Here is a 26,484-nt window from a genome sequence, read left to right on the forward strand (position 1 = left end):
CCCGACTCGCGCGCGCGCCGCCAAGCTTGGCCCGTCTTATCCCCAGTTCCGGTCTTTCTGCATCCTGAATCATCCTCCCCCCTCCCCGCTTCTTCGGTTTCGGCTGCGATTGGCTCTGTTCCGTGTTGTGACCGAGTATCATCAGTTAGTGCGTCTCTTACTGAACGACAGGGCGTTGTGACGCGATATCAGCTCTCGGTGGACATATACACCAGTTTTTGAAGTCTAGGTTTCCGAGAGTTTCTGTAGACTCATTCACTCGCTCTTCTCTCGCCCGTGACTCAACCTAGGTCCGGCAAAATGGTCGACTTTGTAGACATTAACGGCGCTCGCCTGGCGTACCGCATCGCCGGTCCCGAGAACGCGCCTCTCATGATCACGCTCCATGGGGGCAGAGGAATGGGTGAGCATCAAAACAAAAAGAAAAACCCCCCAACTCGGGAAAAAACATCATCGTGCTGGGTTTGAAGCTGAAAGTATCATCGCCGCCACCAGGCGACCACCGGTCCGACTTCAGGATCTACAGCCGGCTCAGCGACAAGATCCGGGTGCTGTCGTTCGACTACCGCGGCCACGGCCGGAGCTCGCTGACCAAGCCCTACACCTTTGAGCAGATCGTCGACGACGTCGAGGGCGTGCGGCGGCACTTCGCCGGCGACGACCGGGTCATCATCTGCGGCGGCAGCTTCGGCGGGTTCCTGGCCCAGCACTACGCCATCAAGTACGCCTCGCGCGTCTCGCACCTGATTCTCCGAGGCACCGCGCCCTCGCACCACCGTGAGTCTTCAGAGTCCAACCCACCCATCCACCCACCGTGTGACATTCTTCTTGTCGGTTTCCTGGGCGCTCGCTGATGAGTGTTGTTTGATGCCGCCGCCCAGACGAGGCCGGCGCCATCAAGACGCTGGCGGAGAGGATCCACAAGGTGCCCAGCTTCTCCGTCGACATGCTGAAGAACAAGGTCTTTGGGGCGTACGAGAGCGACCGCGAGTTCCAGCTCGTCTACTTTGCCATGATGCCGCTGTACAGGGAGACGTTCGACCCCGACGCGGCGCTGAAGAGCAACCTCGACGGGGTGTACGTTGCCGAGTCGCACAGTGAGTCTAGATGATGAAGACAAGCCTCTCTCTCTCTCTCTCTCTCACCGTGAGCATGTCTTAACCGTTGTCCAGACGACCTCTACTCGGAGAAGGAAAAGTACTTTGATTACACGGACCGGTTGCCGCAGATCACGGCCAAGACGCTGGTCGTTGTCGGCGACAAGGACTGGATTTGCCCTCCTGGTACGATATCGTCCAACTCCCCTCCCCTCCCTCCCCGTTGCGAGTTTCTTAAGCAGCCAAAGGCTAACGCACGTCTTCGCACAGAAAACTCCAGGTTGATTGCCGAACGGATTCCTGGGGCCGAGTTGGTGCTGGTCGAAGGCGCCAACCACGGGGTTCATGCTGAGAAGCCGGACTTGGTTCTCGGCAGGATTCGGGAGCACTTGGGCATCTAATCAGCCTCCTGTTGTACATCTTTCTTTTACACGTTCAAGGCGTGCTTCGTGGTTTTTGTTTTTATACCATGTGTCAGGATGTCGCATATGAAGTAGAAGCATCACTCGATGAAGTACATAACGTACAGCCTACTATTATACTACATCATCAAGCTTTCTCTCATCTTGTGATGAAAGAACACGGGCTAGTCTCGGCACGCTTTTCATGTCAAAGAAGACGCTCTAGAAACTCTCATTGTGATTATCATAGTTTCAATCTTTGGTATGACTGTTAGAGCCTTGATAAATAGCAGACAGTCGACTTTAGATGCAAGATCCTTGAGTGAATCAGCCCCCAATCTTACACATTCCCGGTCTAAACCTTTTCTTCTTCTTCGAACAACATGGTATCTAAATACGAAAACAATGAACCAAGAAACAACATGTGAGAACAAGCCCGCTGCAACAACACAACACATCACATCACAACACCGCACAGCACAGCACAGCACAGCACAGCACAGCACATTCGAGCAAACCTCAGAGAAACCCCAGCTCCAACGAGCCCCATCCGTAGTCCATGGACGGCTCGTCGTTTCCGACGGACGCCGAGTGCCGCGTTGGCCCCGTCGGGGAGAACGCCGTCTGGCCCCGGAAGCCCGCCGGCGCCGAGGGCTGGCCGCCGCAGTCGTCCGGGAACTCGTGGAACGCGTAGCAAGTCGACCGGCCGAGCACCTCCTGCATCAGCGCGACGAGCCCCGTGATGATGGGCCGGACCATGGCCTGGTACGATTCTCTAGAGGACGACGTCGACGCCGATGAAGTCGAGGTTACCTGGCCCACACCTCCGCCACCGCCACCACCACCGCCGTAGACGTTCCCGCCGCTCGGGAAGTGCAGCGTCGTGTAGCCGTTGTTGGGCACGCCCGAGACGAGGCCCATGAACTGGCGGAAGACGTGGGCGGCCTGGCGGGCCTGGGCCCAGCCCTCGGGGAAGGCCTCGAGGATGCTCACGACGACGGCGACCTCGTCGCGGGCGGAGAAGGAGGTGCACTCGGCGGCGCAGGCGATGAAGCTGTGGACGAGGACGAGGCCGACGGGGAACAGGCGGCACAGGGTGACGCGGTTCAGGGGCAGCTGGCGCTGCTGCAGGAGGACCGAGGTGGACTGCAGGTGCTTCTGGGCGAAGCGGAGGAGCTCGACGGCGGAGACGATGGGGGAGCCGAAGCCGGGCCCGGAAGAGGAGTTGAAGTGGCAGGGGTAGTGGAGGAGCAGCAGGAGGTGGTAGTAGCGGGCGCTGAGCCAGGTGACGGAGTTGTGGATGGGCACGTTGTCCGGCTCGAGGGGCGAGACGAGGCAGCCGTTGCTGTACCAGTTCTCAATGTCGGCGCGGATGCTCTGGACGATGGCGCGGCGGTCGGCCTGGGAGAGGGCGGCGACGTCGGCCTGCCTGCGGGTGTGGATCTGCTTGAGGATGCGGTCCTCGAGCTGGCGCAGCTGGATGACGTGGCGGTTCGTCTGCAGGATGGAGGCGAAGTGCTGGCGGTCCGGGGAGGCGAACTCCTCGATGGTGAGGCCCGGCAGGGGCACGTCGACGTTGTCGTCGACGAGGGCGACGGGCAGGCCGAGCGAGATGGCCATCATGCGGTCGAGCACGTAGATGCTCCAGAACAGGCGGTGGCGCAGCTCGATCTCCATGGCCGAGAGCGTCTTGTCCTCGGACGCGCGGCGGCTGAGGCCGAGCAGCATGGCCTGGCGCGAGACGATGCCGGCGACGGACCAGGTCGAGATGCCCTTGTGGGGGTCGAAGAGGGAGTAGAGCGCGACGAGCACGAGGATCTGGATCGACTCGAGGTCCTCGCGCGCCAGGCACTCCTGGATGATGTCGGCGTAGGCGACGTCGAACTTGGACGCCGTGTCGTTGGGGATCTGCCCGGCGCGCTGCAGCGTCGTGCAGCCGATGGCCATGACGAGGTAGAGCAGCGTCGACCCGGCGTCGCGCCGGCGCTTGGTCGACTCGCCGAGGGACTCGAGGTCGCGCAGGACCCGCGCGCGGTTGACGAAGGGGTACGCGCGGTTGACGTTGCGGAAGTAGGCGTCGACGAAGCGCCGGGCGATGGCGTCCCGGGGTAGGCTCGAGGACGTGAAGCCGCTGCCGACGCCGTCGCTGCCGCCGCCGGCATGATGGCCGTGGCCGTGGCCGTGGCCGTCACGGAGGCCTTCGATGCCGAGGATCCGGCCGGGTTCCGGCGGTCCCGGCTGGAGCAGGGCCCGCATGTGGTCGTTGCCTCTCGTCGATGGAGATTCCGAGTTGTCAAAGATGCCGGGGCCCGATGCTCCGTGTGACTGCTGCTGCTGGTGTTGGTGCTGCTGGTGATGCTGCTGTTGGTGTACGGCAAAGGTGTCCCTCGGCTCGCCACGGTTGCTCCCGACGCTCATGGACCCGGACCCGGGCGTGGCGCCGTTGACGTTGGCCGGCGTCGTCGGGTTCATGTCCAGCGGGTGTCCTACGGCAGTAGTAATAACACCAGCACCACCAGCACTACTACTACCACCAAGAATCGTCGGGGTAGCGGCAGCCGCCGGCGAGGAACCCAGCAGGGAGGCGAGGTCCGTCCCCGTGTCGACGGCCTCGACGCCCGGGACGCCGGGGACGGAGAGGTTCTCGTTGATGAAGCGCGACAGCCACTCGATGCGGGCGCGCAGGTGGTGCGTCTGGGCGGCGGTGGAGGCGGCGGGCGTCGAGAAGGAGCAGCGGTGGCCCGCGTTGGCGCAGAGGGTGCACACGGGGAACGTCCGGCTGCACTTCTTCTTGAAGCTGCGGCAGCGGTCGCAGGCGGGGATGTCGCGGACGGCCTTGGGCGACGGGGCGGCGGCGGCGGCGGCGGTGGCGGAGGAGGAAGAGGAAGCTGAGAGCGTCACGGAGTTGTTTGAACCCCCGGCGGGGCTCGGCAGCGTGGGCGGGATCGAAGCCGAATTTGCCGGGACTGGGCCCGCCGAGAGTGTTGCCATGGCCGCCGAGGAGGGAGAGGAGGACGACAACGATAACGAGGACGAGACCGAGACCGAGACATCCGGGGCGGTACCCGACGGCGGTCCCGGGGTTGGCGGGGGTCCTATGACGGGCGTCAGGGCCGGTGGCGGCGGCGGCAGCGGCGGCGGCGGGTAGCGCACGGCGGGAGGAGAGGCCGAGCGGCGCAGGGCCGGCGAGGAGGAAGCCGATGGGGACGGCTGTCGAACGCGGAAGCGGTGAATGTTGGACCTGATGGGCTCGGGGGCCATTGCGACGACGGTGGATGGACGGCCAGACGCCGACGCGACGCCCATACGAGTCGGAGGCGTCGGGGAGGGGGTGTGTGCGTGTGTGTGTGCGTGCGTCGTGTGGTGAGTGAGCGAGTGAGTAAGTGGTTCACTCGGGCTTGGCCTGGACAGGCTTGGGGAATGGATCCTTTGAGATGGGAGATGTGACTCTTGAGTCGGGGACACTCCGCTTGTTATCCCGACTGGTGGACGGACGGGCGGATCTAGGGGACGTGGTTTATCGACAAGTCAGTCAGTCAGTCAGTCTCTGGACAATGCCATGGCTGAAGGGGGGGGGGGGGGGGGGGGGTTGTCGTGATGTACGTTGTAGATATGGTGGTGTCAAGATCATCACAAGAGGGCAGATGGCAGAGAGGGCAGAAAACAGAATCCCGTCCAGATCAGCGTTGCAACGAGGCCAGTCTGTCTCCCTCCTATTTCTCTGCCCACACAGGGGGAGGGGGGGCGGCTTCACTTGCTTTCCGCGCAGATCCGGCAAAGGGCTTTTTTTTTTTTGCCTTTGGAGGCCTTGAGCAGCACACACACGCACACGCACACGCACACGGTACTTCGGACACCCATCCAGGGCGGAGAGAGAGAGAGAGAGAGACAGACAGACAGAGAGACAGAGAGACAGACAGAAAGAGGGAGAGGGGAGGCACAGAGAGTGAGAGAGAGAGAAGCACGACTCAAAGGGGTATAGAAGCACGCCATTATGCATCGCCATGGGCTCTTCAGGGGAGCCCGACGAATGAGAATTCTTCTCGAGGCCGTTATTTCATCTCTTTTCCAGTTAGCTTGGTCCAGTTTGGCCCCGCCGCCGGGGATGCGCCTTTCGGAGTTAATGATTCCCCAAAGATTGCTTGCTTTCTGTTACAGCCAGCCAGCAGGTTGTGTTATCCGTATCCATGTTACATGGTAGTAGCAGAGCAGATAAGGGGACGGACCTCGGCAGTTGTGGTCGCGTCTTATCGCCATAGTCTGTGAGTTTGGGGAGTTGTGCTTACAGTCAGTCAGTCATTCAGTCAGTCAGTCAGTCAGTTGGTTGAAGTAGTTGAGGGAACCAAAAAAGTCAGCAGTTGGAACGGCCGGCAACTCAGAGCCAAAGAGACAACAACAACTCGAGGTAACCGGGGACTATGTAAGTGCATGTCTCATGTATTGGTGCTCGCCCCCCCCCCCCCCCCCCCAAAGAGTCAAGGACACATATCCACCCCCCAAGACACACCTCCCTGGCGCTGTCGGGCCAAGGCCGACGAGTGTGTCGGGGCGACAATTTGGTGGGCACACATCGTCGTTCGTATGTCCCACAGCAAACAAACAACCACCAACCGCAATGTTCGCCCGGTTCTGTCGCCGTCTCACCCAGCCGAGCGAGAGTGTGTCTGAACATCCGGCATGAACTGCCATCGGCTGATCATCACAACCCTCACAAGGCACAAATGGCTCGGACAAGCACCACCCGCTCTCACCGGTCCCTCATTTAAGCCGGGATTCTTCTCTCACTGCTCGCCTCCCAGGTAACTAACTCACCATCCGTCCCCATCCGATACCCCCCTCCTCATCGTCACCATATATTCCGCGGCCCCCTCACAGCAGCACCAGCAGCAGAGCCCGGTCTCATCCCCCCGCCACCACGCCACCCACGCCAACCATGTCCCCCGAGGACAAAGAGCTCAACGTCGACCGGGTCGCCGTCATCGGCGCCGGACCCTGCGGCCTGGCCGCCGCCAAGTAAGCTCCCCGTCAAAGTGTGCCCCCCCTCCCAGTGCAGCCGCTTACATGGGACCACCATCATTAGGTACCTCCTCGCCGAGAACAAGTTCTCAAAGGTGCAGGTCTTCGAGCAGAGGGACACCGTCGGCGGCGTGTGGACCTACAGCCCCCTCAACGTCGTCGACGGCGACTTCACTATCCCGCGGACGCGGCCCACCCGCAACCCGGACACGGCCGTCGCCGTCGAGGGCCGCGCCGCCAAGCAGTTCGTCTCCCCCGTCTACGACCACCTCGAGACCAACATCCCGCACACCCTCATGAACTACTCGGACCGCAAGTTCCCCGCCGACGCCTCGCTGTTCCCGTCCCACCAGGTCGTCAAGAAGTACCTTGAGGGATACGCCGAGGAGCTGCGGCCCGTCATCTCGCTGTCCACCCAGGTGCTGTCCGTCAACAAGACATCGGACGCCACCGGCGGCGGCGGCGGTGGCGGCTGGGAGGTGGAGACGCGGGACCTCGGAACGGATGAGACGACCAGGGCCCGGTTCGACGCCGTGCTGGTCGCGAGCGGTCACTACAACGACCCTTTCATCCCTGACATCCCCGGCCTGGCCGACTTCGACAAGGCTCACCCGGGATCCATCACACATTCCAAGTTCTACCGGAACGCGGCACAGTACAAGGACAAGGTAAGATGAGCACGCCTACAGGACATTATGTTGTCAGCAATTCCAAACCCCGTCCACTCACTCACCCCCCTCTCTCTCTCACACACAGAAAGTCATCATCGTCGGCAACTCGGCTTCCGGCATCGACCTGAGCGCGCAGATCTCGGCGGTCTGCGCCCTGCCCGTCATTGTCTCCGAGAAGACGGTCCCCAACGCCCCGGCCGAGGACCGCTCGTCGTGGGCCAAGACGACTCCGGAGATCGCCGAGTTCATCCCGGACGGCCGCCGGGTCCGCTTCGCCGACGGCACCGTCGAGACGGGCATCGATGCCGTCGTCTTCTGCACGGGCTACTTCTACAGCTTCCCCTTCCTCCGCGACCTCTCGCCGCCCGTCGTCACCGACGGCGCCCGCGCCCGCGGCCTCTACGAGCACCTCCTCTACGCCCACGACCCGACCCTCGCTTTCGCCGGCGTCCCGCAGCGCATCGTCCCGTTCCCCGTCTCCGAGGCCCAGGCCGCCTACGTCGCGCGCGCCTGGTCGGGCCGCCTGGCGCTCCCGGGCCGCGACGAGATGGCGGCGTGGGAGGCGGCGGCGCTCGCCGAGAAGGGCGAGGGCAAGACGCTGCACAACCTCGCGTTCCCGAGGGACCTCGAGTACATCAACAGGCTGCACGCGCGCAGCCTCGCGGCCGAGAGGCGGCCCGGCCTCGACAACGACGGCGCCGGCAAGATCCCGCCGTTCTGGGACGACGAGAAGAGGTGGACGCGGGAGCGGTTCCCGCTCATCAAGTTGGCGTCGCGCAAGCTGGGCGAGAGGCGGCACGAGGTGACGACGCTGGAGCAGCTCGGCTTCGACTACAAGGCGTGGAAGGCCGGCGTGGACGAGGAGGAGAAGCTGTTGTGAGTTCGCTGGGGTCGCTGGGGTCTCTGGGGTTTCTGGGGTCTCTGGGGTCTCTGAGGCCTCTGAGGTCTTTGAGGTCTTTGAGGTCTTTGAGGTCTCTGCAAGGTCTCTGTGAGGTCTATTAGGCTTGGGGTGAGATAGTGTTTATATCATGAGGCATGGTCAGTACATAGTAGAGAAAGGGCTCTGGGAGTTGTGAGAATCATCTCTGGAGCATTCGGATAGACATTGATGTGGCTCGATGGATTATTATTAGTCGTGTTCCGTCTGTAATTGATGGTCCGTTTCTGGTGATGGATTTTCGAAAGGCGGCTTCAATGTTGCTGCTGCTGCTTCTGCTACTGCTTGGATCGTTTACTATCCAGTTGTCAAACTGGATGGTGGGTGTGAACATGTTGGGACAAATAGACACAGAACGATCACTATTAACTCTCGTTCGATGTGAGCTCGCAGAGTGAAGCGGATGAGCGGACGAACAGGCTCACCTCCGCCGTCTCTCCGCAACAAAGCTGACAAATAGACACTGACCGACGAACTCATACGTGTTACCCGCGCGCTACGCCGTCTTCGTGGTTCCGAACCGCGCGCGTTGACGTAGCTCGTTCGACTTTCGGCAACTGAAATCGCGCGGAGGCGGGGGGGGGGGGGGGGGGGGGGGGGGCTGGAATTCTGGTTTTCTTGCGTCACGCGAGTAATTACAAAGAGCTGCAGTTGGATGATGATGATGATGTGCTTTCAAAGTGCCAGTAGCGTCTAATAAAGCCCCCCCCCCCCCCTCTCTTCTGAGTGTTATTATGCGTTGGCTGGGGCTTATAAAGCATCTCATCCTTTCTAGATGCCATGATCCCGCACAGGTTCATGACTGTATTCAGTTGCCATACACCGGCACTCAGTCAGGAAGAAGCGAGCCCATCAGTTTTCGGTGAAGCCTGTAACAAATCTTCTCGACATGCAGATCAACTCCAACATGAGTGAAGAGGTATGCCACGAAACCATAGCCACAACTCAGTTCTCACACAACGTTGCCCCCCTAACACGTCCGCCGAGCAGAAAGATCCCATCATCTTGACCCCGGGCAAGGGCGGTGCCTTTGAGCGTGTCGACGCCCAGTTCCGCAACTTCATCTCCAGCGACCCCAGCGCCAAGTTTCCGGCCGAGAAGGGCCGCTATGCGCTCTACGTCAGCCCGGGATGCCCATGGGTACGTGATGACAAACCCCCCTCCCCCTCAGAAGTGAAGATTCGTGTCAGAAGTAAATACTTGTGTGAAAATCATCGCGGCCTCAGCTTACGCCGTGTCAAACACAAAAAAAAAGTGCCACCGCGTCATGATCGTCCGCGCCCTCAAGGGCCTACAAGACGTCGTGGACCTCTACACCTGCGCAGTGTTCATGGGCAAGGAGGGTTGGCACTTCGACGACGGTCCCGAGGCCGCCGCCATCGGCGTCCTGCCCGAGGACCCCGTCTACGGCTTCAAGACCATCAGGGAGCTCTACCGCAAGGCCAGCCCGGGCTATGATGGCCGCGTCACCGTCCCCGTCCTCTGGGACAAGAAGACGCACGCGCTCGTCAGCAACGAGTCGAGCGAGATCATCCGCATGCTATCCGCCGAGTTCGACCCCCTCCTCCCCGCGGCCGACCGCGAGTGCAACAGGCCCGGCGGCGGGCTGTACCCGGAGGCCCTGCGGGCCGAGATCGACAGCGTCAACGACTGGGTCTACCACGCCGTCAACAACGGCGTCTACAAGTGCGGCTTCGCCTTCAGCCAGGCCGCCTACGACGAGAGCGTCGAGGCCCTGTTCGCGGCGCTCGACCGGCTCGAGGACCTCCTCAAGGACCGGCCGTTCCTCCTCGGCGACCACGTCACCGAGGCCGACGTCCGGCTGTTCCCGACCCTCGCGCGCTTCGACGTCGCCTACGCCACGGTCTTCATGTGCAACCTGGGCACGATCCGCGGCGACTACCCGAACCTCCACCGGTGGCTGAGACGGCTGTACTGGGACCGCGGCGCGGGCACGCGCGGGGGGGCCTTCTTCGACACGACCGCGACCTGGCTGCCGTTGTACAAGGCGGGCTACGCCCAAGGGCGGGCGAGGGTATTGGGGATCAGCGGGCCCGTCATCGTCCCCAAGGGCCCGCGGGTTCTGATACACGGCCTGGAAGACGAGGAGAGGCTGGCGTTCTGACATGTGGCGGGTTCACATCTTCGTCATGGTCCAGAACGGTTTTGATTTGCAAGGACATTTTGGGGGGGGGGGTTCTTCCCAGAGATATGCCATTACTATCACATTTCATGTTTCCATGTCCATGTCCAGTTATGTTGTTGTTCACACCGAGTCACCTTCACAACTTGCAAGGTCGGTTACGTCCTTTCTCAGCCCCAAGTCCAATACCTTGTTTCCCCTCGGTTCGCTCTGCCGTGTTTGAAGATACGAGTGTTTGTGGATCGGACAAAGATCCACTACCTTTACATTCGCCATGTAAGCCGCCGCCCGTCCAACCCTAAACAGCCGGGCGAATCCGAATACTCGGCTCCGAAGGCATCGTACATTGCAAGGTGTGAGGCAGTGCAAATGTCAGCCTTGGGGGGCTGTGCCTGTCAGCAAACGTACCATAATGGCTGTCTGGGTATGCACCTCATGCTTTTTATAGAAACATGTTCGGCAACAAACGAGGGGCCTAGGCCATATTTTTTCCCGTCGTTTAATGAGATTACCTCGCCCCCTAACTGCTGCATATTCTTCCTTCGTGTCAACTTGGTGGAGATTGCCTCTACGTGCCCGGCTTTAGAGAGGGAGAGGGAGAGGGAGAGGGAGAGGGAGAGGGAGAGGGAGAGGGAGAGGGAGAGGGAGAGAGATGGAGATAGAGGGTATGTGTGTATGTGAAAGAGAAAGGCAGAAGAAGTGTAGAATGCTTATCATTATACCCTGGATCGAGGCAGCGATGAGGTCACTGGTTGTCTTTTCATCTTGGGGATGTAGTCGTATGTCTGCTTGCTCGTGCACTATTAATGTCAACGTTGTAAACCTTTCTGGCCGTACATAGTTGGACTCGCAAACCCCACGGACCGTGATCTTCTCAAGCCCCTACTCCAACTTAGGATCAACATCAGTAAAGACCAGACAGAGTAATACAAAGACCTAGCGCCGCCAAACATACCGCTTAATACACAGCCGATCAATACCGCAAAAGACCCGTGACTCGGTCCATAGAGAGAAAACGCTCACCTCTGATCCAGAGACTTCGCCCAGGACTCGAATCGAGCAAGGCGGCCCGCCACGACCCGTCTCACACACCACCACCACATTGAAGCGAACCGATTCCCAAGCCAGGAACCATGAGCCCATCAAACGGTGCGATATTCGGCATCGCCCTCGCCGCCGTCATCGTCTTGTTCCCCATCGTCTTCTTCATTGGCCACACGATGACGGGGAGGAGAGAGGAGGAGGCCATAGAGCGGTACATGGCCGTCGTCGTCGCCAACGAGGGCACCATCAGGGCGGCAGAGCCTGCCAACACGAGCACGAGCAACCATACGCACGGCGAGGCCTCGGTCCCTGGGCCTCACTCCAGCACACACGGGGGGAGACACGTAAACCAGTGACGACATGAGCTGCGTTCTCGGACGAGGAGCTCAAAGCAACCGGGTCATCTCATCACAACCTTTCATCGGCTTCATCATCGGAGACGACCATAATAACCACAACGGCGTAATGGATTCGAGGTTTCTTTCAGTCGTTTCCGGAATGGCGTTGGATGTTTTGGTCGGAGATCTTGAAGGGGTTGGTTTGTCACGATTCACGCCGTCGTGGCCCGCCCCTTATATCAACACATTGTATATTTCCAAAAATTACACACTGAACCTCTACTATGAGTGTTCTACTACGCCCTTCTTGTAAGAAAACGTCATGGAACACATAACGACTCTACGTAGCAGAGGTTACGAGTCACGCTACGCATGGACCCATTGCGGTCCGAACCTTCTTGTAGTCTTCGGTCCGAGGACCTACTGGCGGAATAGACATGACTCAAAGTTCGTGAGGTTACGCTCTTCAGGCAGTGAGTGAGTGGTATACGAGCTACTCGGGCAGACAGCACTCCTTAGGTTTCCCCCTCCAACGAGATGAAACTGAGGCAAAAAAAGAATAAAGAAAAGTTCCTGCTCCAGTCGATCAAGGTACTCGCTTTGGCTTTCCATCAAAGTAGACGCAAATGGAGAAACCACTGCCCGGAAAGCCAAAACCAAATCAGCAAGCCGTTTTTTTATCTACAAGATATACTTCAGAGTCCGGTACCAAGGTTCGGGCATGGGCTCGTTCCATCTTGACATTTACTGCCTAGCCCTTCCCCCGATTCACGTTGACTCGACTTGGGAAAGAAATTCCGGCCAGTTGGAATTCATATCATATTTGATCTGTAAGTCAACTCGACTTGATGGCGCTCAACCCCAATTTATCCAGCCAGCAACTTGGGCACTCGACGGTTTTCGAGTCACTGTAGTCACCCAAGTCCTGGTTTATCAAACGCAAAGATGGCTGACAGTAAACCCCCACCGTTTCCAGCTGACCTTCGAACCCACGTGGCTTCAACAGCAGCATCAACAACACGCCTTGGCCCGCCGTTGTCATGAAGACGTCCACTGTCCTCGACAAACCTTCGTATCACCGGTTATCCGAGGAGAAGGAGGAGGACGAGGAGGAGAACTCGCCGAACCTGGCCGGCAAGACGGGCGGGGACAACTCTTCCTGGCACCTCGGATGGCCTGCCATCAACCTGAAAGATGACCCGCTGGACTCGGATGAGCAGGCAGCCAACGAGGGCCGGCTGGCCCGAGACCTGAGGAACTCCAGGACCGCCGTCCGAATATGGCGTCTGGTCTCCATGGCTCTGGCCGCGGCCCTGACGGTGTCGTGCTTCCTGCTCCTCTCGCGACACGACGACGGCCCCTGCAAGGCAGACTACCCCCAGCCCGCCGAAGGCACGGACAACGTCCTCAAGTGGATGAAGGAGGCCGAGGTCGCCGACGGCCACTTCTGGTGCGGCAGCACCATCGCCGAGGCCAAGCACCGGGGCTGCACCTTTGACAAGCTCCACAACCGGTGGATGTCGCCCGTCTGCGAGCCCGACTTCGAGCCCGCCAAGAAGGCCGTCTTCGAGGCCCTCGGCGGCGGTGGCAGTGGCAGTGGTGGTGGTGATGGCAGTGTCGGCGGCAGTGGCAGCGGCGGCGACGGCAGCGACGGCGGCGCGGTGCCGGAGTTCCGCTTCTACCGGGACGACGACGGCAAGCCGGGCGCCCGGATCTCGGACGAGGAGCTCGACGAGCTCGAGGTGCTGACGCCGGCGTGGACGACGGTCGGGCACCACATGACGCACTGCATGTACCTGCTCCTCCAGGCGGCGGCGGCGCTCAACCTGGGCACCAAGGCGGACATGGTCGTCCACGCGTGGGAGCACGCCAAGCACTGCGCGACGGTGATACTCAACGAGACGCGGAGGAGCCCTGCGTGGGACGACGTGGCGAGCTTCGGGCACACCCAGTCCGGTGTGTGTTGGTAGGCCGCGGGGGTGATTGTCGATCGAGTACTAGGTGCACCAGTTAAGAGACATGGAACTCCGAGACGAGACGAGATGTCATCTGGCTTGTGAGGTTGTTGGGCCATGAGGGGGGAGGGTAGGACCTGTGGACAGTGGACAGCAGGCCTCTCAAGACAAAAATCCCCAGGTAGACATGCATCGTCACCAAGAGGTTCGTCAGCGAGTTGGGCATCACCATTTGTGATTCACAGACACCAGTTCCTGGTTGAGTCTTGTCGCAAGAGGTACGGGCGCCTCCTCCGAGCAGGTTCTGAAGCTCGGTCTCGGATGTAGATGGCACAGAGATAGATAAGGATTGCTTGAATATCTCTCCACGACTGTGTATATCCTCTCTCTGATTCTAGACGGACAGACGCTTCTAAGCCTCCTCCACCTTTCCCCACGCTCGTTCATTGCTTACAAAACCATTGTACAGTTACGTCACTATGGGCGGCAACAAATTGTCCCCCTTACATGTTTTGTTTGCGAAACCGAGAAAAACGAACGCCCACACCGCTTTTCCTTCGCCTTTCCTCCGCACCATAAGGTTTCCATCAACCTATCCGACACGTAGATCACAGTCCCTGCATGAAGCACAGCCACTTCAGAGTTATCGATTGCATATCGTAGATGCTTGATGTACTGGCTGCATAGAATTCACACCACCAAACAGGTTAGATGGAGACTCTACTTAATCTACCAAGACACGTAGCCGATACAGTTCCCTCTCAAGATCGCACAGGTACAATGTCAATGATGGAAACATCAAATGGTTTGCAGAACGGGGTATCACGGAGGCATCCAAGCCCAGCTCTTAATCAACTACTACCCCGCTCTGGAGGGGGAGGGAGGTGTTCCGTCCGCCATGTCCATGAAGGGCGCAAGATTATTGGTAAAATAAAAGAAATATCATCTCACCAGACTTTACCCAGACCATTCATTTCACACACAAACACACACAGCGCCGTGACGTCACGCATCCAATAACTTGAACTGGATCATCATCATCATCATCATCAACATCAACATCAACATCATCATCAACAACACCACCACCACCACCACATCATGTTTGAAGGCTTCCAACCGTTCACCGTCACCACGCAGGCCTCGCCGACGGTGACCACCTTCGGCATCAAGAGCGGCGACTCGTCCTCGCCGCTGCCGCCCCTCCTCCTCCTCCACGGCTGCCCCCAGAGCCACCACATATGGCACCGCGTGGCCGAGCAGGTCGTCGACCGGTACACCGTCGTCGCCGTCGACATCCGCGGCTACGGCCGCTCCTCGAAGCCCGAGGGCGTCGAGTCCTACGCCAAGAGCGCCATGGCCCGCGACTGCGTGACCGTCATGGACCACCTCGGCTACGCCGGCAGGCCCTTCTTCGTCTGCGCCCACGACCGCGGCGCCCGCGTCGCCCACAAGCTCTGCGTCGACAGCCCCGACCGTGTCCGCGCCGCCGTCCTCCTCGACATCTGCCCGACGCTCGTCATGTACAAGACGACCGACTTCCGCTTCGCCCGCGCCTACTTCCACTGGTTCTTCTTCATCCAGCAGGCGCCCCTGCCCGAGGAGCTCATCGGCGCGTCGCCCAAACGCTTCGCCGAGCTGTTCATGCTCGGCCGCGACCCGCGCTCGCTCGCCGTCTTCGGCCAGGACAACTTCGACTACTACGTCAGCGTGCTGGAGCAGCCCGAGGCGGTGCACGCCATGTGCAACGACTACCGCGCGAGCGCGACGCTGGACCTCGACGAGGCCGAGGCCGACCTCGCCGCCGGGCGCCTGATCCGGTCCCCGCTGCTGGTGCTCTGGGGCAAGCAGGGCGTCATCGAGGAGTGCTTCGACGCCGTCAAGGAGTGGCAGGCCGTCACGAGCGAGGACATCTCGGTGAAGGGGTACAGCGTCGAGTCCGGCCACTACATCCCGGAGCAGGCGCCGGACGACGTTGTCAAGGCCATCACCGAGTTCCTGGTTTAGTCGCACGTGGGTTGATTTGCATCGAGGTTCCAGAATGATTCTTGTGTCTTGGAACACAAAATCCCCCAACTGTTCGCTCCGATTCAACAGCCCGTCTGTCATCATCATATGAGATGCGCCTTACCCATGCAACGGCACTGAGCAGTCAGTTCAGTTCTGCTTACAACCACTCTCATGCATGAGACATGGGACCGACCCATTTCGACCCTAGTCCTCAACGTCGTCCACCCCATGCCATCATGAGAGTCTAGGGCCGACCCAATCTTCAACCCCGCCTCAAAGCGGGTTCACCACTACGGCGTTGTGGCAGAGTGGTCTAATGCGCAAGACTAGAAATCTTGTTCCTTCGGGAGCGTCTGTTCGAATCAGGCCAACGTCGATCTTTTGTTCTTTTTTGACAGTGGTTGTTAGTGATATTGACCTGATGAATCGGGGAAACCTGTGAATCAGGCTCAGCGAAAGTCGGAATAAACGACTCCTCAACTTTCTCAAGACGTTAGAGGTCACATCTTAATAATAGGTTTAATTTCGCTGTTTTACTTTTCCCACCGTTCCCTCTCGTCGCCGTCATGTTTCCCTCAGCTTCCAAGGCCCAACGACTGGAACGAAAACCCCCTGCCGACATCGTCCTCCTCTTCCGCCACAAACGTACTCGACCCGACGTAAAAGGCCCTGCCGCTGACCTCGACCCTCCACGCCTTGCTCCCGTTAACCTCGACCTCGTCCACCGGCGTGCCGACAAAGGCGCTCCTGTAGCCCCCGACAGCCCTCGAGACCAGGCTGTGATACGTCCACGACTCCCCCATCTTCCTCTCGCCCTTGGCCACGGCCAGGGCCACCCTCGCCTGCACGACGGAGCCGGTCGGGCTCCGGTCGATCTGCTGATCGCCAAAGAAGTACAGCCCCGTCTCCGCGCCCCCGCTGCCCGGCACCGCGGGGGCTTCATCGCCGCTGCCCGCGTCCGTGACCATGACGCCGTACACGTATTGCGGATCACCGTCGTCCGGGTTGCGCAGACGGGCCCGTAGGTCGGGAGAAGCGTTGAACGCCTGTTTTAACCTCTTGGCGGCGTTGCTCAGCCTCTCGACGTCGGGCTTCGCGAGTGAAGCAGGGAACCCCAGCGCGGAGGCGCGGACGACGGCGTAGAACGCGCCGCCGAAGCCGACGTCGACCGTCACCTGTGCACCGCCGCCGCCCAACTCGGCCCACCGCATGCTTGGCGGGATCGAGACGGAGAGGTCTATCGCCGTCGCCAACGTGGGCACGGAGAGGAACGTGATTAGACGGCTGGTGTCCGTCCTCCAAACCCCGTCCACCATGACGGTCGGGACCGTTACCCGAACGAGCCCCACGGGGGCATGAAGGCGGACCTCGACCTGCTTCCTCTCCTCGTCGAACTCGAGATCCCTGCGCCGCGGGAAGACGGTCTCGTCGTCGCAGTCGACGAGGAACCTGCCGAGGGCGATGGTGGCGTGGCCGCACATGACGCCGTACCCCTCGTGCGTCAGGAACAGAGCGCCCATGTGCGCCCTCCCCTCGTCCACCAGCTCCGTGTGCGGTCTCAAGACGGCGGCGTACATGTCCCGGTGGCCGCGCGGCTCGTAGACGATGCTGCGGCGGACGTGGTCGAGTCGGGAGCGGGCCAGCGAGCGCTGTTCCAGAAGCGTGCCGCTGAAAGACACATCGTCTCCGTCAACTTACGGCACTTGAAAGAGAGAGAGACTTCCATGATAGGAGCGGCTACTCACGGGATTCCGGGGTATCCGGCGTACACGATGCGCGCCGGCTCGCCCGAAGTGTGCATTTCGACGGTCCGTATCTCGGAGCCCACAAGGGGCCGAATGAAGGAAGGGACGCTCATAATATCGCTTTGTGTATTTATCGTATCGTACCGTGCTTCTGTAGATGACTTCAGTATCTGGGAGTGTCTCGGGGAAAACCTTGTATGATGTGATTTGAAGAAAAGGCCCAAGGGCAACCACCCCGGGAGTCGGCCCCACTTCACGGCCGTCAAGTTCCGATGTCGGGAGCACCGGGGACCCCTGGTCCCGGAGAACACAGCCCGTCGCCGAGTTTGCGGTATGTACCTTGGCGTTTTCGATGTCCAGCCGCTTAATTTCACGTCTTGTTCCGTTGGACTGTTTCCAGATCTCACAACCCACATGTCTTTCCCATCCTGAAATCCGATGTCGACACCAAATGCTACGAGCCCCAAAGCGTCTTGCTAAAGCGACACAAACGAAAGTCAACCTCCCCGCTCCCCAAGTCTCGACAACCTTCAGTTGTTATGAATACAATTTCTCTAAACTTCTCCCTCTGCCAACAGCCATGCCTGTGAGCTTTCAGGATATCCCATGGGGTACCGCAAACCCACTACGATGACTGGAACTGCTCCGAATCTACAACACCTTCTGCCTTCGTTTCCCGGTCTTGAGCTCAACTTCGGACGAGAGTTGCGGCAAGGTTCCCTTGGTGGCCCATATAAACTCTGTAGCTTTACTTCGGATTCGAGAACCAAGGTCTCGCCCCTTGCAGCCGACATGCAGCAGGCACACAACGTCTTTCTTTCCACGGAACACCATTTTGCGGTCCTCCTTCTCAGGCTACTCAAAATCCAGGAGTCAAGACATTGACTGTGGCTCAAGTTGGGTGATGGGTTTTCATAAGTTTGTCTGATTGACATTGGCATACAAGCCTCAGATGCATCAAGGAAAGAACATGGGAAGTGAGACTTGACCGATCCCAAGTCGACAGATCATTCCATGCACAGACAGCCCTCTTGAAGAGTTGTTCTCGGAAACCCTGCCATATTCATTCCACCTCTCATCAGGAACACTCAGCCAAAAAGTAGAATCTGTTCGAGAGCCTGGCCTGGCCTATTAGGTCCACAACCATCGTCCTGAATCCCGGTATACCCACGGTCCTCTGCAGAGCCGCAGACGTCTCTGCAAGACGCGCCACCGTTGGCCAGCAGATCCCAGCACTGACAACGTCAATCTCATTAGTCTAAATCCAGAACATCGTGCGGAGAGACGAACACGACACTGAGAAACCTCTCCGGAGCCTATGCAAGGTAAGCCCCATCAACCCTGCATGAGCGGCACGTCCCAAACCGAGGCGCACTCCAGCGATCCGAAGTCTTTGCTCTGTGTTCGATACGAAGAGGGAGGAAGGAGAGAAAAATGGGAATGGCCCCTCTTCTTCTTCTCTTCATGCCCGTCGCGGGCGTCAGGATCGAGCCCGACCTTCTTCCTCCCCTCTTCCTTCTTAGTCCGCGCTGCTCCTCGGCTTTGACATCGGCAGCCTGCACCCTCAGACTACGACGTTTCACCAGGCCCAGACCCTCCGAGTCCTCGAGATGCGCATCTGCTCCTCCTCAGCGGTCATGTCCGGCCTGTCCTCGGCGCTGTTCCTCGCCGCGACCGCCGCGGACCACCGAGCCCAAACCGCACCCGACCGCGCCTCCCCGTCCGCCCCCTCCCACGACGTGACTCCCGCGCCGGATCCCGCGTTCGCACTTCATCGGCCCCCGGGAGCTCGGCAGCAGAGCGACCCGACATCTTCCGACGGCCGGACGGGCTTCATCGCGTGGTACTCCCAGTCGGACCGCTGGGTCTCGGCGACGTGCCCTTCGCACGACTACTTCGCGGCAGACGATAAGTTCGGCGTCTGCTGCCCGCGGGACAGCCCTTACTGCGACGTGGCGACCTCGTGCGGGGGGGCCTCCGCGAACTACGCCGTCGGGCCGAGTGGCCAGGCGGACTGGTAAGGTCCTATCATCGGGGGGTGGCAGCGCGTGAGCTGAGAGACCGAAAGACAGTCTGACATCCCACCCAGCGGCCCGAGGAACACGTGCGATACCATCACGATGCTACCGACGCACGGCAGCACCGACGCGCGCAGGATCATCTTCTGCATCGCCGTGTCGGAGGCGTACGTCCTGCCCAAGACGTGGTACCGCGTCACCAGTCCGCGTAAGTGCCTGCCCGCATTTGACAAAACGCCCCAACGCCGATTCGCGCCCGGCTGATGTTGTGGATGTCCAAGTTTCTACGGCGGAATCGACGGCGACGGTGACCGTGAGCGCGATCGTGACGACGGCGGTGCAGACCGGGGGCCATACCGGCGGTCAGCCCGCTGGGCCCCTCAGGTCCCCGCCTGCAAGGGCGACGCTGGTGATTGTGGCAATCTTTTTATTCTTCAGAATGATGGCGTTCTGAGATACTCGAATCTTCGCAAGAGATGGAGCGAGAGAGCTATATCGTGCATGGTCACGGAAACCCAACCTACACATTCTCCGTATGTCTCGAGACCGGAAACACGGGACTGGGAGCCGGAGCAGGATCTAGACAAACACAGTCACCCATACAAATCATCCATCGAAATGACGACTCAACAGAAACTCAGGAGAGTGGTCGGATATCGCGTGAGCTGTTGGGGGCAAGCGAGGTTGCACATGCAGGTGGCGGGAGGTGGTCGGGACTCAGGATGCTTGCTAGTCTGGAAGGTGATGTGGAAACAATTCACGCCGTGTCCGCCGTGGAAAAAGGAAAAAAAACCGAAACAAGAGCCAATGGCCACTCAATTTCATACGGAGTAGAATACACCAAAGTACTTCTCAGACCATCCCCAAAGCCCTCTAGTGATGTATGTTCGTTGCCCGGATCCTCGCCCCGTGACTCCACCCCGATCGGACCCACTTCCTCCCCGGCCTTGGGCCGCCGCTTCGCAACCGAGACCACTTGATTGTGACCCGGCCTATGTTCCTATGGTGGTTGGACTTTGCACTTGACTGGTAGTGTAGGAGAAGGTATTTTTTGATTAAGTAGCATCCAGCATCCCGCTGTAAAGCCCACGCTCAAGGACGACACACACCACGGCACCTTCACTCACGCCCCTCGCGAGCACAAGAGACCGGCCAGTCGTGCCAGCCCCGGCCTCACATCACAAACACCCACGCCGACATCGCAGTTTTCAAGTCCCCCGGATCAGGCGCAGAGCCCAAAGTTTCCCGCCCAGTCCCTGTCGTCCGATGGTAACCTCCTCCAAGCCACCAGAGGCTTCCATCGACCTGCAAACTCGCCCCGGCCGCCGCCCAACTCGGACCTATCACCCTGAACAAGGACGGCTCCGTCTCTTGCGTACCCCTTAGCTCATGATTCGTGCGCCCCCCGCCCCAGTCTGATGTTCGCCGTTTCCGAGAGTCCCGATGACTCCTCATCCTGAAAGACGAGACAGGACAAGAACCCTCCCCATCACAAAACCCCGTATTCCCCCGGCGCTGATTCATCGAACCAGGAACCGCAACGTCAAAGAGTCCAGACTTGCTATTGGCGCTGACTCAGTACCGCATATTGGCCTGTCAGATGGGGAAGCGCCGTTACAAGCGATCGTGCAACAGGACAACATGATCCAAGGCGACAGCGTCACCAATTTGGGCTCCTCCCCGGACATAACTCCGGCCTTGTCATGTACCGCCGTCATGAACCAAGGCACATGGCGATGCACGCATGATGAGGCAATGAGTGTTATACATCATATTCTACAGCTCAAAATGGTGCTAGCCTCGTGCCTCAGTCGCTGCTGGCTAGTAAAAAAAGATGCCCCCTCAAGTGGACATCCAGTCAGGAACGACGCCCGCAAATCAACGCTCTCTCCTCATCTTCGCTACTTTGGGCTCTGCGGTCCTTCGTTATGCCTGTCTCGCACACCAAGTACTTTGCGTGATCAACAGGCACGACCACCATATCTCCAGTCCAAGGGGAGAAGACGCCCCCAATAAGAGCCGAGCCCAAAAGCAGGTATCAGCCGAGGGGAACGCAAAGCACTGCAGGGCTAATAGGCCTGCTCCTCCCCCCCTTTCATTTTTGGGCCGTCTGCTTGGGCTCATGGAGCGCCGAGTCTCGTCACTGACAGGTGCACTCGCTCGTCCTTTCCATCTCCTCCCCTCCTTCTGCTTTTGTCACAGCCTCTCAACACGAGTTGATGCGCAGCATACTATTACTCCTCTTCTGAGTCGTCCGACGACTCGCTGTCGTGGTCATGAATAGGTGCTTCATTCGCACGACCGGAACTGCCAGGGCGCTCTTGATCACCCTGGGGGTTACCATCGTACATGTTGCGAAGCCTCTCCAGCTCGGCGATGCGGGCTTCTTGCTCCTGGGCGTTCATGGGCTTGTTCTTCTTGGGCTTGGTGGATTTACCCGCCGACTTGGAGGGAGGAGTGTTAACAGGCGACGCTTCGCGAGCCGGTGCAGGCGCGAGGCCGTTGGCGAACGTGGGCAAAGCCTTTTTGCAGAGATCCCACAGCTTGTGGAGCGCCTCGTTGGTAAGTTGATCGATCTCGAGCTCGAGCTCTCCGCTGCTGTTCTCCTGCAATGCATGTCAGTAAAACACATGGCCAACGAAACCGCCAGTAAGTTTCTTACCGATTGACCAGTGTCCTTCTTGATAATGTCGATCGCGCGTTCAATGTGCGGACTCTCCAGGTCATTTATGGCATTCGCGATGGCGTCCTTTTCAGGCTGGGTCATGTTACGCTGCTTGGGCTTCTTGGACACACTGCCTCCGCCCTTCTTCGGCCCGGGGGCCGCGGCCGCCTTCTTGCTGGGGGCGCTGCTGGCCTTCTGCTTGGTCGGCTTCGGCGGCTTGGCCTTGGCTGCCTTGGCTGGCTTCTGCGCCACGAGGTTCTGCTTCTCCTGCAGGATGCGCGACCGAATGGTGCTGATGAGGGATTGCGAGAGGTCGATCATGGTGTCGCCAGCGATATCGGCTGTCTTGTAGAGCTGTGCAAGATTCTTAGTCTCTTCTTCCAGCCGTTTCTCGAGCATCTGGATCGTCTTGTTGGTTGCGTTGTCAACCGTCGTGGCAGGCGCCTCTTCCTCCTCTTCCTCGGCCTCGTCTTCGCTTTCGCGACTCGAAACGTCAGAGACAGGCTTAGCCGGAGTGTGCTTGGTGATCCATTGCTCCTTCTTTGACCACAAACTTCTGAAGATAACCTCAAGCTGCTGTCCTTGTTCGTAGACCGGCTGGCCTGGTTGATTGAACTTGTAGCAGTTCTTGAAGACTTGCTTAATGTCGGTCTGGAATTCCTTGATGTTCTGGTAGTCGTAGTTCTTCAGCTTGCCCATGATGGTGCCCAAGTCCATGGGTCGCTTGATGATGGTGAAGTAGGTGGGAATTGCGAGTGCAACAGGGTCCACCGGATTGAGGAACGGGAAGTTGCAATGGGAATTCTTAGGATCCATCAACTCGCCCAACACCTCGTAGGCAAACTGAAGCTCGATGGGCAGCTTCTTCCTGTTGAAGTTCTTGGCGGAGTAGTCGGGATCGCGGTTCTTCGTGGGTTGAATGGCGCGCTTGGGCCGGTCCAAGTCGTTCTGCGTCGAGGCGCGGCGGACCTGCGGCACGCCTCCAGGAGGAACGGCATAAGCCTCGGCCTCGGCCTTCGCCGGAGGGCTCGCAGCAGGAATGCTAGGCTGTCTGCGCACCGGGGGCGGAGGGGCGGATGTTCGTGACTCGGAGTGGCGCGAGGGCTTCGGTACTGGCTTCGACTTGGCGGGTTCGGCGGAAGGGATGTCGCAGACGCGGGTCCAGGCGAGCTTGACAACACTGAGGGCAGCAAATGTGATCTCGTTGTTGACGCCGTTGAAGATGACAGAGTTTTTGTAAATCTTGCCGAGGTCATCCTTGAACTGACGCAGAGTGCTATATTTGCTGTCGCGAAGGTTGCGCTCGAGCTCGCCGATGTCCATGGGGTTGTTAACACGCATGACATAGCTGTCAGCAAGACTGGGCCACATCTTGACAACGGCGTCCTTGAAGTGGGCACCATGCTTCGTCTTCTTCACACCTGCCAGCACCTTGCGGAACTCTCGCGTCTGGTGAGAGGTGAGAGGTTTCGGGTCGCGTTCGGGGTCGTTCCAAAGGGGGAGGTCGTCGAGGGCCGATTCGCCCTTGCTCAGATCGTCCTGCGCGCCCTGCGGCTTCACCTCGACCGTGGACTCGGCACCTCCAGTCGAAGCTCCGTCGTTGGAATCCGTCTTGGCGCGCTTAGGCGCAGGCTCGACATCAACGTCGTCTTCTCTCTCGCGGGAGATCTTGCTCGCCGGAGCCGGAGCCTCGGTCATGGGCACGTCGGTATCCGAAGGCTTGGAAGACTTGTCCTTGTCACTGTCAATGGCCAGTTGCGACAAGCTTGCAGGTTGCAGATCTACCTCTTGTGAAGGCGCGGCCGAAGTAAGGGGCGACGACACTCCCTTGTTTGTGCCGTTCACCTTTTCCTCGTCCTGGGTCATCTCGACATCCTGGGGCTCTGTCGCGCTCTTGGCAGGTTCGGAGGCCTCAGCCGTCTTCTCAGTCGACTTCTCGTCTGACTTGTCGTCCTTCTTCTCCTCTGACTTCTTTTCCGACTTCTCCTCGGGCGCGTCGCTCATGTCGACGTCCTTGGATGGCTCGGCGGGGGCGGGGCTCGCAGACTTGCTGGGCGCCTTCGTGTCCTTTGTCTGGTCCTCGGGCTCTACTGACTTGGGCCGCTCAGATGACTTGTCTGCATCCTTCGGTGATCCTTTGGCTGATCCCTCAACCGATTCCTTGGCAGGTGCATCTGTTTCGGTGTCCTTGTCTTTAGGCACACTCACGTCCGTATCGTCCGACGTCTGGGGCTCGTCACCTTTGCTATCGCCATTGACAGCGGGTGACTCCTCGGGTTTCTCGGCCTTGTCGTCGCTCTTCTCGGCAGGTTCGGCTTGGCTGAAAAGAACTGCGTCAGCGACCGTAACTGGTTACCAAAAGAGAGATGCGCGTGGGGTGCGGCGCAAACAGCGCGGCGACAAAACACACAAACAGACGCGCCAATCGCGGATGCGACTTACCCATTCGTTCCAGACTTGCTAGTCTCCTTGACCGGTGTGGACTCGGCGGGCTTCTGATCCGAGGCGGCGCGTTCTGATTGAGGTGACGCCATGACTGCCATATGGTAATTACGGTAGGTGCAGAGTTACTGTGCGCGACGCGACATGAAAGTAGCGGCGCGCGCAGGTGATATTCGATTGATGGCGATGGCGCGTTTGTAAATCGTTGCTTTAGATGGATTGAAAGCTCGGGCAACGCGTTGTTCTCGAGGTCGGCGTTAAATGATGGAAGAGATGTGGAGCAGAGGTTGTCACAAGGAGGAATTGAGACAAGGACAGGCGCGGGGGAGCAGTAGCGGTCGAGTCGAAGATGGTTGATGCGGAAGGCACTGTGGAGCAGGTGCAATCGCGCAAGGAAGCTACCGTCGGACCGGGAAGGAAGGATGCCGGAGGGGGAGGAACGGGGGGGGAAGGAAGGTGCGTCGCGATTCGTGACCGGGTGCGCGCGCAAGCAGTTGCGACAGCTATTACCAGGGATGCAGGCGTCGGGATGCGCGCGAGAAAGGCCGGAAGAACGATCGCAGATGCGCTGGCGCGTAACTGGCGATGCTCAATTGATGCTGGGTACCGATGTTGCAGATGGGGATGATGATCGGTAGTGGTAGTGGTGGTGACGGCGACGAATGCGATGCGATGCGATGGTGATGATGGTGATGGTGGGTGCAGCGCAAGGCAAAATAATTAATCCGGCCGTTTCGCGTCGCGGGTTGTGGAAGGCGGCGCCGTGGTAATTTTTTTGGCGATGCGGGAAGGTGGAGGGACCTGAGCGGAGGAAATCGCGTGCACGTCAGTGGTTTTTGGCCGAGATGGCGGCGCGTGGTATTTATGAGAAAGAGCGAGGTCCCCGGAGAGCCGGTTATCTGGCCTTATCGGAGGGGGGCGTGTGCAAGGGACGAGGGCGCGCAATCGCGACTGGTGAGTGCTACAGAAGGGGTGCAGCCTGAAAACAACGGCAGAAAAAAGAATAGTGGCTCTCGGTGCGTTGCGTTGCGCTGCGCTGCGCTGCGCTGGGCAGGGAAACAGACCAGAGACGAGGTGGTCAGTGCGCCGTTTGGTGATCGACGGCTGGGGGTGTGGGTGGTGTGGTGTGGTGTGTGTGGTGACAGTGATGTGATGGTGAGGATGGAGTGGATGAGGATGGTGAAAGCCGGCCAGACTGACAGAGAGATGTCGGTCGGGGGCAGGAAGGAGGTCCGAGGGAGGGAAGGGAGGAATGAGGACTTGGAGAAAAAAAAAAGAGGGAAGAGATCGTGAATTTGCGAGGAACCGGTTAGAAGCGCGAGTTGAATAGGACGGGATCGGACAGGGGGGAGGGGGGTCAGAGGGTGGCATAAAAATGCATATTTATGCACGCTGAGGAGGCACTAGCCAATAGGGTTATGTCTCTACTCCCGGATCTGGATCAAAGGCGCGAGGCTGGGAAATGCGACGGGGCCCGGGATGCGGTGTGGACCGTGGACGGGTCGAAATATTGAATGTGTGATGCGAGACGGGAAGCTGTGTTGCTGGCCTACTAAACAAGAATAAAAAGTGTTTGCAAGCTCACCCGATGATGCTGTTGACAGGACTTCTGCACGAGACTTTCTCTTCCTCTTGATTCTCCTTCCACGTCCTGATCTGGCGGGAAGTATCTAGAGACAGCAAATCATCAGCATCAGTCGTGCGGGATCATGACAGCCAGCTGTGGCTGAGCTTGACGATCGTGTAAGAGGTGCGTGAGGCTGGTGGAGTGGTGAGATGTTGACAGGGTACGGGCGCGACAGAGCCAAACCCGCCAATGCTAGCCATTGCGACGGGGTTCTAGAAAAACAGCGACGTTCAGTTCGTGCAAAGTGCAGCGCTGGCGCATAGTAACATGTTATCTCATTTCTGTTAACTATACACAGCGGGATGCGTGTGTAAACAAATGACTGCAGTTTGCGCATGTTGTTGCCCAGCCTAGACCGGGACGCAACAGGGCTAA

The 26,484-nt window shown here is 59.2% G+C and overlaps 11 protein-coding genes across 11 annotated transcripts; 8 read left to right on the plus strand and 3 right to left on the minus strand.

The window, feature by feature from the left end:
- Positions 1-300: 300 nt before the first annotated feature.
- Positions 301-1,498, plus strand: CH63R_12519 (Proline iminopeptidase; the record flags this gene model as incomplete). The annotated part of the gene is made up of 5 exons (XM_018307493.1): positions 301-403; positions 496-777; positions 882-1,097; positions 1,173-1,283; positions 1,368-1,498. 5 exons carry the CDS (start codon positions 301-303, stop codon positions 1,496-1,498), a joined length of 843 nt encoding a protein of 280 aa, XP_018151910.1.
- Positions 1,499-2,017: 519 nt separating this feature from the next.
- On the minus strand, positions 2,018-4,759 carry CH63R_12520 (Fungal specific transcription factor domain-containing protein; the record flags this gene model as incomplete). Its single annotated transcript, XM_018307494.1, has 1 exon — positions 2,018-4,759. The coding sequence occupies one exon, from the start codon at positions 4,757-4,759 to the stop codon at positions 2,018-2,020; it is 2,742 nt and encodes a 913-aa protein (XP_018151911.1).
- A 1,672-nt stretch (positions 4,760-6,431) lies between these two features.
- Positions 6,432-10,247, plus strand: CH63R_12521 (thiol-specific monooxygenase; the record flags this gene model as incomplete). The annotated part of the gene is made up of 5 exons (XM_018307495.1): positions 6,432-6,511; positions 6,579-7,182; positions 7,271-8,061; positions 9,061-9,262; positions 9,378-10,247. The coding sequence occupies 5 exons, from the start codon at positions 6,432-6,434 to the stop codon at positions 10,245-10,247; spliced, it is 2,547 nt and encodes an 848-aa protein (XP_018151912.1).
- Positions 10,248-11,398: 1,151 nt separating this feature from the next.
- CH63R_12522 (uncharacterized protein) lies at positions 11,399-11,665 on the plus strand (the record flags this gene model as incomplete). Its single annotated transcript, XM_018307496.1, has 1 exon — positions 11,399-11,665. The coding sequence occupies one exon, from the start codon at positions 11,399-11,401 to the stop codon at positions 11,663-11,665; it is 267 nt and encodes an 88-aa protein (XP_018151913.1).
- Positions 11,666-12,687: 1,022 nt separating this feature from the next.
- Positions 12,688-13,617, plus strand: CH63R_12523 (uncharacterized protein; the record flags this gene model as incomplete). The annotated part of the gene is made up of 1 exon (XM_018307497.1): positions 12,688-13,617. The coding sequence occupies one exon, from the start codon at positions 12,688-12,690 to the stop codon at positions 13,615-13,617; it is 930 nt and encodes a 309-aa protein (XP_018151914.1).
- Positions 13,618-13,719: 102 nt separating this feature from the next.
- On the plus strand, positions 13,720-14,273 carry CH63R_12524 (uncharacterized protein; the record flags this gene model as incomplete). Its single annotated transcript, XM_018307498.1, has 2 exons — positions 13,720-13,880; positions 14,072-14,273. 2 exons carry the CDS (start codon positions 13,720-13,722, stop codon positions 14,271-14,273), a joined length of 363 nt encoding a protein of 120 aa, XP_018151915.1.
- A 430-nt stretch (positions 14,274-14,703) lies between these two features.
- On the plus strand, positions 14,704-15,609 carry CH63R_12525 (Alpha beta hydrolase fold protein; the record flags this gene model as incomplete). Its single annotated transcript, XM_018307499.1, has 1 exon — positions 14,704-15,609. One exon carries the CDS (start codon positions 14,704-14,706, stop codon positions 15,607-15,609), a length of 906 nt encoding a protein of 301 aa, XP_018151916.1.
- Positions 15,610-16,187: 578 nt separating this feature from the next.
- CH63R_12526 (Proline racemase) lies at positions 16,188-17,470 on the minus strand (the record flags this gene model as incomplete). The annotated part of the gene is made up of 2 exons (XM_018307500.1): positions 16,188-17,280; positions 17,358-17,470. 2 exons carry the CDS (start codon positions 17,468-17,470, stop codon positions 16,188-16,190), a joined length of 1,206 nt encoding a protein of 401 aa, XP_018151917.1.
- Positions 17,471-18,821: 1,351 nt separating this feature from the next.
- On the plus strand, positions 18,822-19,378 carry CH63R_12527 (uncharacterized protein; the record flags this gene model as incomplete). Its single annotated transcript, XM_018307501.1, has 2 exons — positions 18,822-18,836; positions 18,881-19,378. The coding sequence occupies 2 exons, from the start codon at positions 18,822-18,824 to the stop codon at positions 19,376-19,378; spliced, it is 513 nt and encodes a 170-aa protein (XP_018151918.1).
- A 99-nt stretch (positions 19,379-19,477) lies between these two features.
- CH63R_12528 (uncharacterized protein) lies at positions 19,478-19,829 on the plus strand (the record flags this gene model as incomplete). The annotated part of the gene is made up of 2 exons (XM_018307502.1): positions 19,478-19,583; positions 19,657-19,829. The coding sequence occupies 2 exons, from the start codon at positions 19,478-19,480 to the stop codon at positions 19,827-19,829; spliced, it is 279 nt and encodes a 92-aa protein (XP_018151919.1).
- Positions 19,830-21,609: 1,780 nt separating this feature from the next.
- CH63R_12529 (Transcription regulator bdf1) lies at positions 21,610-24,583 on the minus strand (the record flags this gene model as incomplete). Its single annotated transcript, XM_018307503.1, has 3 exons — positions 21,610-21,981; positions 22,038-24,360; positions 24,483-24,583. The coding sequence occupies 3 exons, from the start codon at positions 24,581-24,583 to the stop codon at positions 21,610-21,612; spliced, it is 2,796 nt and encodes a 931-aa protein (XP_018151920.1).
- Positions 24,584-26,484: the final 1,901 nt, after the last annotated feature.

This window comes from Colletotrichum higginsianum, chromosome 9, assembly GCF_001672515.1.
Source record: "Colletotrichum higginsianum IMI 349063 chromosome 9, whole genome shotgun sequence".
In the NCBI taxonomy this organism is placed as follows: domain Eukaryota; kingdom Fungi; phylum Ascomycota; class Sordariomycetes; order Glomerellales; family Glomerellaceae; genus Colletotrichum; species Colletotrichum higginsianum.